Here is a 15,558-nt window from a genome sequence, read left to right as displayed (position 1 = left end):
ACATACATTCATACTGTTCAATACAAAATACATCATTTATTTTGATCTATATATTACATAGATCGCATAACTTCTGCAGCGTGTAACTTACGACATAACTTGTTTTACAATTTTGTAACGATAGACTTTATAGAATGAAATATAAAATAAAAAAGACGAGTAAGAAAGAAATCCGTAATAGAATTTTCCATTTATGTCACTCGACACTACAGCAGAAATAAATAATATGTTGGTAGTACGGTACCGTGATTGTAGATAGCGTAGGTTTTGAACTAGCTTTCTATAAAACAATATAACTACGATTCAACCATTCCAGCTGTCGATTAAGTTGTGTTTACGGTTGAATGTTTATTCGATTTCTAAATTAGGTTACAGTGATAGTAATGAGTTTGTAATTGCAAAATGAATGAATCTGAAAATAAAAATGATATTACAATCACATTAGACACACTTCCTGTTGAAGTAAGTGGAGAAATAATTAAGAAAAAATGTTTTATTTTGCAGTGTGTGATGTTACCTTGTAATTTTCTTTTCACAAAAGATATGTTTCTAATTTTGCCAAATAAGGAATCTGGTGGGTTGTTGAATACATTAATCATTGAACCACCAGTATCTGCTACGTAAATTTTCTTTTCTAAGGGCATTTAGCACGTGCTTTTTAAATCTGTCAGTCTGTAAGACAAATTTACTTTCAACTACTTGTGAATGTATTGAAAAACGTTTTAAGGTTATGCACGAAGTCATTAACCTATAATTGATGAAAAACTTTATTTATTAACCGTTTAGTAATCGTTTGTGCGTTACGGGATGTGTAGAAATCCATATTTAATTTTTCTGTGCACATAGACCGTCTGTTCCATTTGATAAGTTACAAAAATTTAATATAGTTTCCATAAGAAAAAAACTGATGTATGAATACTTTACATCAATGTGCTTTCTATCGAGAATATTTAAGCATTTTTCTTGGATAAAAGCTGGAAATAGTTTTAGGTCCATCTCCTTAATGATTACTTTTCATTTATGAGTATACAGACTATATTGATTTACCTTGAGTTATTTGATAATAACCTTTGCAAAATAAGTCTTGACATTTATTCCGGCAACTATAGGAATTTCATTTGAAGTAGAGTTTAGAATAAGGAGGTTGTTTTCTAACTGAGGAAATATTCAAGGAATAAATTCGTTTTTTTGTTTAATTGTATATACCTAACTATGTATCAGTCAAATAAAATTACTTACATTTCTCTGCTACTCCATTTCTTTCATTGAAACATCTTGTCTGTTGACTAAATCACAGGATGAAATATCAAAATTGCTAGAATATGTGTTGAGATAATAAATGTGTTATCTCTATAAAAAACTTCATTTAAATTTATACACTTAGACAGTGTTGGTAAGTGATATGGGCCATTTCTGTTTTCCCCCGCAATGGTTGTTTTTATGTTACGTATTTGTAATTGCTCATATTTAAACTAGTTAGTCAGTGGGTATTTTGAAGGTATTTGCAGAGAAATTATACATTTTTTTCCCAGTTTAGCCAACGGGAATTACCAGGTATTACTTCAGAGGATGATATGTGAGAGTGTAAATGAAATAATAGTCTTTTACAGTCTCAGGTCGACCATTTATGAGATGTGTGGTTATTTGAAACCCAACCATCAGAGAAAACCGGTATCCACAATCAAGTATTCAAATGTATAAAAGTAACTGCTGTTACTAGGATTTGAACGTTGGAACTCTCGACTTAGATATCAACTGATTTGTGAAGATGCGTTCACCACTAGACCAACTTGGTGGGTATAAATATAATCTATCCAAACTAATCTATGCTTGCCTCATTTGCATAGTAAGCTTACCTTAAGTAATTAACAGTAATGATTTTATTATTTAAATAATAAATTCAATAATTATTTATTATTTAAATAATCAAAACATTACTGTTAATTAGTCAGTGTTAGGTTATAAGCAATAATGCTTATATTTTTAATATGTTTAAATACGAGCAATTGCAAATACGTAATGTAAAAACCTTTCTGGGGGAAAACAGAAAAGGCCTAATAATATTGCCAAAAGTGCAGCTATACTATTAACCTGGAAATCTTGTTTCACAAAAATTTACATTCATTCATAAATGTTACTTACATTTGTCCTTTAGTGAAAATAATAATCCCCGTTCACTATTTTGCAGTTCGTATTTACATATTTCTTCTTATTACAAGAGTTGAACACCACAATTCTGGCAGTTGAAGCTCTTTCACACCACTTATAGCATTGACTAAGAAAAACTAAGAAATTCACATTTGCTTTTTCAATGCATTCTGACAGCTGGATACAGTTACTTGTAAATAAAAACCTTCCATACATCAGCTTGATAAAATTAGATTTAAATTTAAAAAAGGAAGTTAATTATTGCTCAGCTACTGAAAATATGGGTAAAATATCTCTTCAGAACCATAAAACAGTATATTTTTTAGTAATGTTTATTTTTAATTATTGTTATTTTGTATTAACTGCTGTTTGCAAAGATTGCACATTCATAAACACTAAGATAAGTTAACATTCAGAATTTTCTAAATCAGTATTAAGATTAATACTGGGTCTTAAGCAATGATATGACAGTCCATTTTTGAGTCTTGAAAACTCCTTATAGGTTTTTTTAAGGGAGCTCCAAGAGATTGATATTATACTTTAGGCTGGAATATATGTAAGCATAATAAATATCTAATAATGACAATAAGGCTTAGCATTTTATTAAGATACTTCAAAGCAAAACAGTATGGCATAATTTTATGGCAAATGAAATCAATTTGATCATCCCAAGAAATTTTACATCTAATAAAACACCCAGAATCCCTCTTTATAGGCAACAGAAATACTACTATTACCATTAATGGGAATCCTATTCACATGATTAGCAATGTAACGTCTACCTGAGAAATACTATGCAACGATTTTATCATATTTAAAGTTAGATGGTTACAATCCATCCAGTGAATAATTTTTTTTAACTGCTAATGTAGAATTTGAAGTCCTTTTTAATAATTATGTTCAGATATAGATACAGTTGTGTCATCTATGAAGATGGTAACAAAGAATGGTTCAAGATTTTGAGGCAGATCATTAATAAACAATAAGAAATGCAAGGGACCGAGGACATTTTCTTGTGGCACTCTGCATTCTACATCTTGAAGTGAGGACCTACATTTTACATTGTAGTCTTATCAGAAGATGAAATTTTAGCTGCCTGTTTACAGTTGGTAAGGTATGACTTTAACCAGTTGTAAGCAGCTCCTTTGATATCATAGCTACTAAATTTTTCATCAATAAAAAATGTGAAACTAAATCAATGCTTTACTGAGTCAAATAAATTGAAAATAGAAACTTTTTTTATCAATGCAATTTAAAATTGAGTAACAATTAATTTAGTAGTAAATTAAGCTGATTTTATTACAAGACTATGGATTGTCATTTAAATTATGTCCTTATTATATTTGAAATTTATTATAAATAATAAAAGTGATTTTTGTTTTATCAGTAAAAATAATGTTTCTTTTAATTTACCAATAATATTCTTTGTTTTATTTTTATTAGTAGTTTCTATTTTTGAATTAAGATTATAAAATAAATAGTCATAAAAAAATTCCAATAAAGTAAATTAAAAAGAATCATAGAACACTCCATATATTAAAAAAAATATCATGTAAAAATAATTGAATAATTGATATTTTACTACTACATATGAGTGACAGCAAGTTAGAATGGTTATGTACCAAATAGATTTCTGTACTATATTGCCAGTATACATTCTGATAATCACGATGTCAATCCATTGAATCCAGATGTAGTGGTCATCTAGTGTATCATTATCTTTTTGGTTATGTTTATAAATCATATTCCTTCTAAGTACACAAAGTTTAGTCTTTTGCATTGCCAATATTAGTAAAATACAAGTAAGTCCTAGTTATGCAGTCATATCGTTATTTGATGATTAACAGATGGATGTTCCTGAGTACTTGGTATACAAGTGTATTTGGTGTTATTGTAACTGAAATTTATTATAAATTTTAAGCTTCCAAATCTTGTGTATAGGCCGTTAGCTTGCTCATGCAAATAATGTTAAAGAATCTTTTCAACCGGTATTCAGTTTTAAAGTATAATATTCCAAGGTTGCTCATGACACCACCATAACAATTTAAATACCACATGTCAGAATCTTTATTACTGTGTGAAGTGAATGACACCCTAAGTAACATATTTGAAAGGCAGGTAATAGCTAAAATTTAATATTTTTTGTGAATAGATAGATATATTCTTGATGTGACAAACTATTGACCCACTTGCTTACATGAATGAGGGATATACTGCCAACAAGCACCAAACAAGAGAGTTGCATTATTTAAATTTAAAATTAAAAGTATCTCTGCTGTAGCGATGACTTTTTCTTGATGAATAGATGTGTTTGGCTCTGATAATGAGCAATACCAGTGATCTACCGTATTAGTGGACTTTGATTTAATTATCTATAATCGGAGGGCAGTATCATAGGTGGAGAGGATGTATTAAATATTAGGGATAGAGGAAGATTTAAAGTCTTGTAATTCCATCTTTGATTCAAGGGTAATGTGATTTGAATTGTAAATTGTTAAAGAAATGATTAGGTCATTCTAAACATATTTTAAAGTACACATAAATACACTTGCATAAATCAAACGTTTTTGCATATATAAAATTACTACATACCATATATAAACAGATCTTTACAAAAATATAATGATATTACATACAGTATGAAATGTTCAGTGTAACAGTATCATTAATAACCAGCTACAATTCAAATATCTTCTTGATGCTTTAGCAGAATCACAAAAACCCCTTTTATTTAACAATATTTAATACATGTAGATTCTTCATCCTATGCTGCTCCCCTCCTATTACCGCCACTTCAAGAGTATCAGGTGACCTAAGTGTACCTAACAGAAGCTCAGTCATTAGTTTGGATTTTGTGTTCTACCAGATAGAAAATAGTCACAAATAGTCCTGAAGAGTCAGCACTCCATTAAGTCAGAGAAGAAGTGATGGCATTGCTGGTTCTAAAAGTCGCTAGCATGTTACCAAATGGTGCTATGGTAGTGGCTGATACAGATGCTACAGTACTATCAAAGGAATTAACAGTAAAGAATAAAAAAACAAGCTGGAAAGGAAGGAGACATTCAACCTACAGAGGGACTGCCCCTGTTGTTTTAGTTGTTTTATTAATAGTTTATTGTTGGCAAACAACATAATTAAACAAAATTGGAAAAAATATTAACTGCAGTACAATATAATGCTTTTTAATTTATATAATAAACAAATAATGTTGACTATGTGCATGCTTTTATTGTATGTGTTATAAGTTATAAAAGATATGCATACTGTTATTTATGCTTCTCATTATTTTATCAATAAACAGCTGTTTGATGGATTGAATTTGATTATTTAATCAGTTATGCAGTTAATATACTCATTTAATTTTTTCTTATACACTTTTAGTCATTTAATCCAATTTCTCTTAATTGTTATTAAGATAATAATTATTATTATATTTTCTGCCAAGAACACTATGATTTCTGTTGAGTACTATTTACCTTTTACAGTTTCATTCTTTTACTATAGGTTGACATGTTTTGGAATAACTCCATTGTCAAAACTTATAGTTATTAAATTTAATAAGTTTTTACAATGGGGTTATTCTGAAACATGTCAACATATAATAAAAGAATGAAGCTAAGAAAGGTAAACGGTACTCAATATAGAAATCAATTTGTTATACTTTGATTTATATTAAATTTATTTTTTTAATAGGTATTTCTACACATATGTTCATATTTGGATGCAAAATTTTTAACCGATTCAGTCAGCTTTGTTTGCAAAAGATTTAATGATATATTAAATGATCCGTCTATATGGAAAAGTCGCATAAATAAACGATGGCCAAATCGCAAATTACCATTAATGGATTTCTGTGGTAATGTAATTTATCTATATTTAAAGGTTTTTCTTTTTAACTTTTATGATTTATTTTATAAATAGCATGTGTTCTTTTGCTGCAGGACCCAGGTAAAACTGTAATTACTTTAATTTAATTTGTGTGCCCATATCAAATGGAGAATTATTATATGTAAGGGTCATCCAAAAATAAACGACATTTGGCTGTAATTAATTGAAAACAATAAATTATAATTAAAAATTATGTACAAATAACAAAACTATTTAAATTTAAACTGTTCTTACATTAACCCATTGATTTTTATTCTATCATTATAGAAAGCTGTCGCTGATTTTGTCAGCTAAACTGAAATTTTTTTTTTAATGTTATTACTTTAAAAATGAATGCTGCCTAAAATTTCTTCTAGTTTGGAAAGGAATGAAGATCATTGGAGGCCAGATCAGAGGTATACAATGGATGCCTATTCCTTCTGGCCAAATGTCTGATGATCTGGTGTTATCTGATCAGTTACTGCTACAAAAGTGCAGGTGAGGATTATCATGAAGTAAAATGTTGCTGTCTTTAATGGGTACTTGCGTATTAACGCCACCGCAGCTACAGCTTTATTTAAAAACAAAGTAGTCAATTGGATTTCGGTGGAAAATGGGCCGATATAGAGTTTAACATAGATTCAAAACAGTCTCTTTATTAATTTTAACAAATGGTTATTTATATTTATTTATTTCATAAATATAATTTAACCAAACTTAACCTACGCTCGCTTTGCTCGCTAACCTTGACTAATTAACAGGAGTGTTTTGATTATTTAAATAATAAACAATTGCAATAATTACTGAATTTATTAAATAAATACTCAAAAAATTACGGTGTTAATTAGTCAAGGTTAGCGAGCGTAGGTTAAGTTTGGTTAAATTATATTTATAAAATAAATAAATATAAATAACCATTTATTATAATTAATAAAGAGACTGTTCATTTTCCACCGAAATCCGATTGACTACTTTGTTTTTAAATAAAGCTAGATGTAGCTGCAGTGGCGTTAATACGTAAGTACCCTTTAATGTTATTTATTTTATAATAAAGCTGGTTTGTATTCAAAGTAAGTACTTAACTATAAATTTGTAGTCAGTCTGTGAATTTATTATCAATCCATTTGACATATCAATAAATAAGAAATCTTTTATATTCAGAGTATGCTAATTACCACTTTCTGGGGGTTCAGAGTTGTCTTGAGCTTTCCTATTATGAAGGAGTTCTTGAATGAAGGTTCTTTTTAATTGATGTTTACTTTCTGTAATTCTACGGTAGATCCCTGCTTTTATCATCAGTAACTTGGTATGATAATGAAATTCATTGCTCTCTCAGTAACATTAAGAAATAATTATAGCCAAGGCATCTCCCATTTGCTTTTTCTTTATTTTCTTCAGATAACAATCAAGAAGTCCATTTTTATAATATTAGATTTTTTTTTTAAATTTAAAAATATTGCAGCATTCAGCTTAAGCATTAATCTAGCCGAATTCTGAGCATCAAACATAAAATTTGAATACAATTGACTTAGAAAAGATGATTTGGGTCAGAAACTGACAGTACATCAGGAGGAATTATTTTCTAAGTTTTCAATTATTTTCACGGTTCTGATGAACCGTGTTCTCATCAGCAGGCTTGTAGTAACAGTTACTCATAAGAATATGAGAATTGTTTACAATTGTTTTTAAATTTGCTGGCTTCAATTTGATTTGACAAAAGTCTTTACTGCTTCAATTAGTTTATTTTCCATCTCTTAGTTGTTTGTTGCAATTACAAAATAATATATTTACAAGTGAAATTTTGTACTATCACTTATGTCTGTTAAATTGTTAACTTATTTGTTTTATTAATTTCAGTATTTTCTCTCATATTTATTAAACTTTTAGGTAATTTTATAATTAATTAAATTTTCAAAGATATAGATAAGCTCCTTTTTGCAAAGTCATTTATATTGGTCGCTCGCCCCAATAAATGTACTAAAAACATTATCATCAAGCTTACATAATTTGGTTGATGCTGCTGAGTTCAGCAGGTATTCAAAAGTAGCATGTAACAAGATGAAACTGTTACTCGCATAGTGTTTTAGATAAGTCGTTAGAAAATTAACTAGAATTCTGTCATGACTCTCGCCAAAAGAACTACTTTATGCTTATACTGTACACTCTTTTGTTTGCAATATCATTTTCTGAAGAATGTCCATGCAAACTGATCAATACATATCAATCATCATTTGACATTAGTCATCATTAATGTTGCAAAGCCAACACCTGGTATCTGATAACATTGTGTGTTTGATGAAATTTACTTGTATATGAATTTCCTGCTTTAATTCCATTATTTTGACACAGTATTATTGTTGTTAGTCGTGTCTTGAATGACAACTATGAGTGACTTCTCTCATATCTATCGATTTTAGTTAGCATCTATACTTATAGTGTAATTCGACTTACTGGGTGGCAAGTGCATTTTTCATTCAGGATTACTTGCCTTTGGGTGATCATGTTTTGTTGTAATTATTCTTAAATGCAATCGTAAATCATTAAATATATTTCTCAGTTATTCAATCTGTTACATTTTAATATAATGATTATTATTATGATATTGTTTAATAATTTCAGAAGACTCATTTATATCTTTTAGATGTATTTTTTCAGGTCTTATACCTAACAACTCTGTGTTAGTTTTATGTAACATTAAATTTACAAACTTCATCTCTTTCCTCAATAATTAATTTTGCATATTAATCTCATTTTAATTAAAACTGTTAGCAGCATCTATTATGTAAACTACAGTCACTGTTTAAAATATCACAGCTCATTTTTAACCCTTGTCAATTTTAATTATTTTGTCAAAATCAAGGTCGATGATATGCAAGATCATATGAGTACATTTTGGATTTCATCAGCTGTATTAGTTGAAAGTATTAAGGGTTTCTCTCCCCTAGCATTTGTCGCACAAACGTTTTTAAACAAAAGGTCTTACCATGTAATTTACTTAATAGACTTCAGTTAGAGGTCTACAAGGTAATTAAGCTGAATATGTGTTCTTGGATGTACTGTAACTTTATATACTTTGTTTTTTTAACTCGTCACTATACAAAATAAATAAAATACTTTTTCATAATTTTATTCAATATTAAAACCAGATTCTATTTCGAATTTGAAATTCGCTAGTATTCACTATTTTTCTCATATTTTGATCACTTAGGAAAACAGTAATATTAAAAACTAAATAATTTCACTCATACAAAATCACTATAACTTACACAAAATCTGGATGGTGCTTATACATTTTGAGAACTTTGCCATACTTTAATTAATTGTCTAATTTAGCTCTACAGGTAAATCATTTGCAAGTATTTAAAAAGCGAGTCACATTAAGTTTATTATTTTAAAGGATTAAGTCTCACTCTTTCATGCTGATTTATAAATAAAAAAATATATTTATTTATGAATTTATGTCTTGTTAGTATAAAATAATTTATTATCTTGTTTAAGGTTTAAGTTCATGTGCAAATGTATTCTTCAAATACTTTTTTGTTATTTGTGTTATGTAATCACAAAATGCTACTGGTTTATCTTGAAAATTTTGTTGCAACTCCATTACTTCCACCTTATTAAAGGAAGAATTTTAACTAACAAAGCCAACAAGTTTATGAAATCTGTTTTCTTCATTAAACTATAACAAATATGTCTTTGGCTACCTGCAAGAATTATAATCTTTTTTTTTTTATTTTTATTACATATTCTTTAGTTTCATTGTTAAGTTTACGTATAACATTTTTATGTAAGGACTTAAAAATTCGCACTTTAATTATATACTCCTTTGTGATTATTTTAATTTTACTATTTTTCTTATTGAATTTCATTATTACTAATTTCAGTGCTGTTAATAGCAATTTAGCTATATTGTGTTAGGAACCATATTGTTGATCTTTATGTAGGAGTAGTAGTGTTTCTGTCTTTTAGCTAGAAGCTCTGGTATAAACCTGAGATATAGTGATTCAGATTTTTAACTGCTGTAAATTTCTATACTGCTTAGTAGATTTGACTTTGGATGAACACCTGGTAAAATTCCCATCAAATCCCTTCTCCTTATCCCTTTAGGTATCAGAAGAAATTTGGAAAAAGAACGGGGTTACAATAACAAACATAACAGAAAAAAATTATTTTCAGTTTTTTACTTTTAGTTTTCTTTGTTTTTTTTTTATTATTAAAATCTTGACTATTGTCTTTCCTTTTAACTCAAAATTTCCGTTAATTTCACCCTGCTTACGTTTTTCTTATATTGGAAAGTTTTAATATAAAGCAGAAAACCATCTGTCCCTTGTTTCCAGGATAATTCTTATTTCAGGCTATATATATTTGTGTCTTCTGTTTAGTCTATCTGAAGTATCATTGCAATAAGGGTATACTAACATTTTATAGTTTCTTTTAACTTAAGAAATTAAATTTGCTTTTGTTTTTGTTCTGTGTCAATAGAGTCTGAGTCATTAACATGGACTGAACTTTGCTACCATATAGAAAGTGAACTGGATATATGGAAAAATAAAAAACATAAATTAAAGAGAAAAGTATGGAAAGATAAGCATTATTCATGCGTTGATGCTGTAAAATTATTAAATGTAAGATTGTGTATTCCTTTTATTTTATATTTCATTAGTTGTATTCATTCAACATAAAGATTGCTTCCTAAATAGATTAATTCAAATTGTAAAGGTTGCTACTGTGAATATAATTTTCAAAGCATTACTGCAAGTAGTACAAAATCTTTAAAGAAATAGAAAATAGTAACTATGAAAGTATAAGAATACCAGAGAATAAGTAACACCATATTATTTTGTAAATCTGGAAAAGTAATTAAATTATATTTTTAATCATTATCTTTATAACAGCTGTTTATGAGGTAGAATTATTATTTAGGACAACATAAAAGTTTGTGTGCCATAACCAAACATTTGCAAGTGGCCTGACATAAGAACAAGTCACTCTCAAAAGTAGCACAGCCATTCCAAAAATAACAAGCATCTCATGCCCGGCTTAGAAAAAGTTTCTTTTAATACTGTAAATCTAAATGAGAGGTATATTATCACTTTTCCTACTTTTATTTCTTAATAAAAATATTTATATGAAATAAAATATTTTAAAACTAATAATAAATAGATTCTAATAATAAAATAATGTAAATAATTTGACAGCAATAATATCTTGTATTTCTTAATGCTGGTTGTGAAATCTCAATTTACGTTGAGCAATTTCAATCTTCTGTAACTTATTTTAGTTTCTATAACAATTTTAGTGTTTAAATATGTTTAATTATAACATTTATCAGCCATTTGAATATATTTAAAAAGTTTTTCTGATGGACAGATTTTTTAATATGGCAGCCATTTAATAAAAAATTGCTATTTTGATTCTTTTAAATGTAGTACTTTTTCCTGTGAAGATTGTACATTAACATTAACTTTTGCCTTTGATGGTTGAGGGTGGAATCGGTAACAGATTTTTTATCTTTGCATTTTCTTGCAGTTAATCTGATTTTTTTCTTTTAAAGCGTGTTTTTAATTATCTTATTTTCAGGGCGGTCGTATTGTAGTGTCTGGTTCCAGGGATCGCACGTTAGCTCTATGGGATGCTGTAAAAGGTACTGATGAGCCAATTGCACACTGTATAACTGCACATACTGGTTGGATATGGGATTTGGCTGCTCATGATGATTCACTGTATTCATGCTCTTGGGATTCTAGCATTAAACTGTGGAGATATGATCCTTTAAGAGAAATTTCAACATTCATGTAAGCATTAGTTTAAACTGTTTGTAATTATAATTATTAAAATTATTGTTTCTTGTTTAAAGTACTGTAGTAACTTACCTTTCATACATCATGTTATTGAAATGGATTTTCTTAATAAAAAAGTCATTAATTTTCTTGTTTGCTGAATAATTTTTTGCACCTAAAACAACTGAAAATGAAACACTCTTAATGCTCCTGAAAACTCTCTTATAAAGAATTATTAATATAAATATAATTTGAGAGACTAATTAGAGATTTTAGGTTGCAAAAGAGATTAGTGCATGTTTGAGATAATAAGTAATCTAAACAGTATTATAGAGATCTGCACAATTAATGACTTTTCCTTCATTGTTTATTTCTATTTATAAAACAGTAATAAATTCTAAGTGATAGGTTCTAAAAGAAACATTAACACTCATAATTTTGACATAAGAAATGGAAAAAATATGTTTGTGTAAGTCCACAGCATATGTATTGAGTGATTAAAAAAAAAATTCAAAAATTTAAAAGCGTATAAAAATTTATTGAGATAACTAACAGATTCAGCTGAGCTCTCATTTCATAGAAAAGCACATCAAGTTTGTCACCCAACATTCACTTTGGTACAATATGGCTTTCATTTGTAATGTGAGTATATTCCACCTGAAGTCGATTTCATTCCAGATTATAGCCAGCAGCCAGCAAGACGGGCATTACCTGCAGCTTTGGCATTAATTCAAAGTCTTAGCCCAACAAGATCAACAGGCAAAGTTGGTTATAAACCCATCTTTAATTAAAACCCACAAGAAAAATTCTACTGAGAGCAAGGTGGCCATGCAATTAGACCTTTGCGACCAATCTACCGACCTGGGAATCGAGTATCAAGAAAATTTCAGGCTTCTAGGTAGTAGTGAGTAGGTGCCCCTGTCTTGCTGATAGTAAAGGCGGCATCAATCTTGGTCATCATCATCATCTAACTGAGGAATTAAAATAATTTGAAGCTGTTCAGAAAAACTATGCCATTTACAGTTGCCTCCTGGAAGAAGAAGGAACCATACAGTCTTTTTTTGGTGCTTAAGGGCACTAAAAAATTGACCTTATGGCTATTGCGTATATACTGCAAAGTTTCATGTGGGTTTTTGCTACCCCACATTTGACGATTATGGGTGTTCATCTTGCCATTGATGTGAAATGTTGACTCATCACTAAAAGTTATTTGTCTAAAAATGTATTGTTGTCAGCATTTCTATCCATCATTTCCACACAAAACTGCAGCCAAGCAACTCTGTTGACAGCTGTAAGTAATTGAACCACAGTTAGTTGTTATATTGCTCGAAGTGCAATCGCCGGGCTGGTCTAGTGGTTAACTCATCATCGCAAATCAGCTGATTTTGAAGTCAAGAGTTCTAAGATTCAAATCCTAGTAAAGGCAGTTACTTTTATATGGATTTGAATACTAGATCGTGGATACCAGAGTTCTTTAGTGGTTGGGTTTCAATAAACTACATTTCTCTGGAATGGTCGACTTGAGACTGTACAAGACTGCACTTCATTTACATTTGTACATATCATCCTCATTCATCTTCTGAAGTAATACCTTACAATGGTTCCGGAGACTAAACAGGAAAAGAAAAAAGTGCAATCATTTACATAATATGCGCCAAACAGGTGTTTGGGGAATGCCACCAGTCTCTCGTGATGTACATTAAGCTGATTTCTTTGTACTATGTGCAGAGCTTTCTCTGGATTGTTCCACAGCAGCTTCAGGAATATGTGGGTGTCCTGGTGATAGTGTATGTGTAACAGAACAACCTCTCCCAAAGTAAATATCCATTTTTAACAACACTGGTCACAGTGCTGGTGGCCAAATTCGGTACTAATGGAACTATGTGAGCCAAAACTTGATGTGTTTTGCTATGAAATGAGACCTCAGCTGAATCTATAAGTTATCTAAGTAAATTTTTAATTGCTTTTAAATTTGTGAAGTCCTTTTTGAATTAGCTGATATATTTATTTATTTTTATACATATGCGTATTTGTATATCTACATTAATTAAGCAATGTTTTGTAGGACCAAAATTCATGACTTAATTAGTAGATGGTATTAGTCCAGTGATAACAATTTTTATAAAAAGACTTAAGCAATTATTTAATTGGAAAATCCAAATTTTGTTTTCCAGTGAAAACTTCCTTTTCCTCTCAATTAATTAAAATTTTAGGAAGCTGCTACATGTTCTAAATTAGATTTATTAAAAAGTCTTGACCCATTTTGTACTCTGATCCAAACACTAGAATGATTTAAAAAAAAAAACAAATTGTAATGAACTGGAGAGTATGAAACAAAAATTATTTTTAGAGTAATCGGTAATGTTGGTTTCATTAAAACTGTTAGATAATTTTTTTTCTAATACAGATGTACTGGATCGGTGCTGTCAGTTGCCTGTCGGTCTCAGCTAGTCGCTGCTGGTCTTTTCAATACTGGAATAATATTATTTGATCCACGTTGTCAAGATTCAGTTGGAGAATATTCACCTCACCGTCTTGCCATTACCGCTCTAGCATTATCTGGTAAATTTTTTACGATAATTTAATATTGCCAAACTTACATAACTTTATATAAAATATTTTAATAAATAAAACCAGAATTTATAGGTTTATAAACGAATCATTTTTCATGAATAAAACTATTTTCTTTAAAATTTATAGATTTTGAACTGTTCATAATAATTGTGGGGAAAATTACTATAAATATTACAAAAACCTTTTGAGTACGAGTGAAAAAGCTTTTGAGTCAGTTTTTCTTAATTCTTTAACTATTCATTAATTTTTAATTTTTTTCCGTATTGATTGTATTATTAACCAAAAAAAAGGTTAATGCTGTTTTTTTTTATTATTATAAAAATTTTAAACACATCTCTGCATTCATTTTTCCAAATATTGGAATAGTTTTTGTAAAGAAAAAAAAATTAACCTTAAGATATTCAATCTTAAGAAGCACAGTTTCATTAAAAGTTTATACAAATGTTAACTGTTCTTTTCCCTTTTTTTGGTTAATCATAATTTTTAAAATTAAGTTAAACAGAACAGATATTTTAAGATAAGAAGATAATTAGAAAGGAAACAAAAAGTTATTGAATCAATCTTGCTGCCTACAAATGAAAACAAATAAAACCCTATTAAAATTATATCTATGTGTTGCATACATACAAGTAAAAATTAGATTATTGCAATTTAAAATATATGTTTACAATATTTAAAACAAGAAAACTCATTCTTTCCAGAGTTTAATGTAGACATTGCATATTGATCTAGATGTAATCAGTAGCAAAGGTGTTAATATGACTGTCATTAAGGTATATAAAAAAATTTCTTTCTTTTACCTTTCTCAACTGCCCTGTTATAGTCGAACACTTCTAAAAGGAATTGGATGAGAATAAGTTAAATAATTAAGAAAAACTTAATTTTTTTATTTTTCAAAAAATAAGAAAATAATTCTCCTCTTTGAAGAAAATTAAATTATTGATACCAATTTACTTTTCACTTTTTTCATATTAAGATGTGTACTTTACTTCAGTAGTTTGTTTTTTCAGTCAGTAAAAGCTTGAAGTAATCCATTTTTCATACCTTAGTGCAGCGTTTCTCAACTTTCAGTATTTGGGACCAATTTCAGTCATATCATTTATCGCACCCTCCTTCTCATACAATAACAGTGTATACAATAATAATGTATTTTGAGTATTTTGACGCTAAACCTGCAATACAACATTAA

The 15,558-nt window shown here is 28.8% G+C and overlaps 1 protein-coding gene across 3 annotated transcripts in view; it reads left to right on the top strand.

Annotated features, from left to right (window-relative positions):
* The first annotated feature begins 310 nt into the window (after positions 1-310).
* Positions 311-15,558, top strand: part of LOC142320840 (F-box/WD repeat-containing protein 9-like) — a 29,291-nt gene continuing 14,043 nt past the window's right edge. The window contains exons 1-6 of one of the 3 annotated variants that reach the window (XM_075358819.1): positions 328-462; positions 3,053-3,190; positions 5,842-6,004; positions 10,498-10,640; positions 11,596-11,810; positions 14,203-14,357. In XM_075358819.1, the coding sequence (XP_075214934.1) occupies positions 5,992-6,004; positions 10,498-10,640; positions 11,596-11,810; positions 14,203-14,357 (526 nt within the window). In that variant the 5' untranslated portion in view covers positions 328-462; positions 3,053-3,190; positions 5,842-5,991. Of the gene's footprint in view, positions 463-3,052; positions 3,263-5,841; positions 6,005-10,497; positions 10,641-11,595; positions 11,811-14,202; positions 14,358-15,558 lie in introns of all 3 variants that reach the window. The other 2 variants (XM_075358818.1, XM_075358817.1) reach the window with 2 other exon arrangements.

The sequence above is a fragment of the Lycorma delicatula genome, chromosome 3 (genome assembly GCF_047948215.1).
Source record: "Lycorma delicatula isolate Av1 chromosome 3, ASM4794821v1, whole genome shotgun sequence".
NCBI classification, from domain to species: domain Eukaryota; kingdom Metazoa; phylum Arthropoda; class Insecta; order Hemiptera; family Fulgoridae; genus Lycorma; species Lycorma delicatula.
This window is presented reverse-complemented; position numbering and strand designations above follow the sequence as displayed.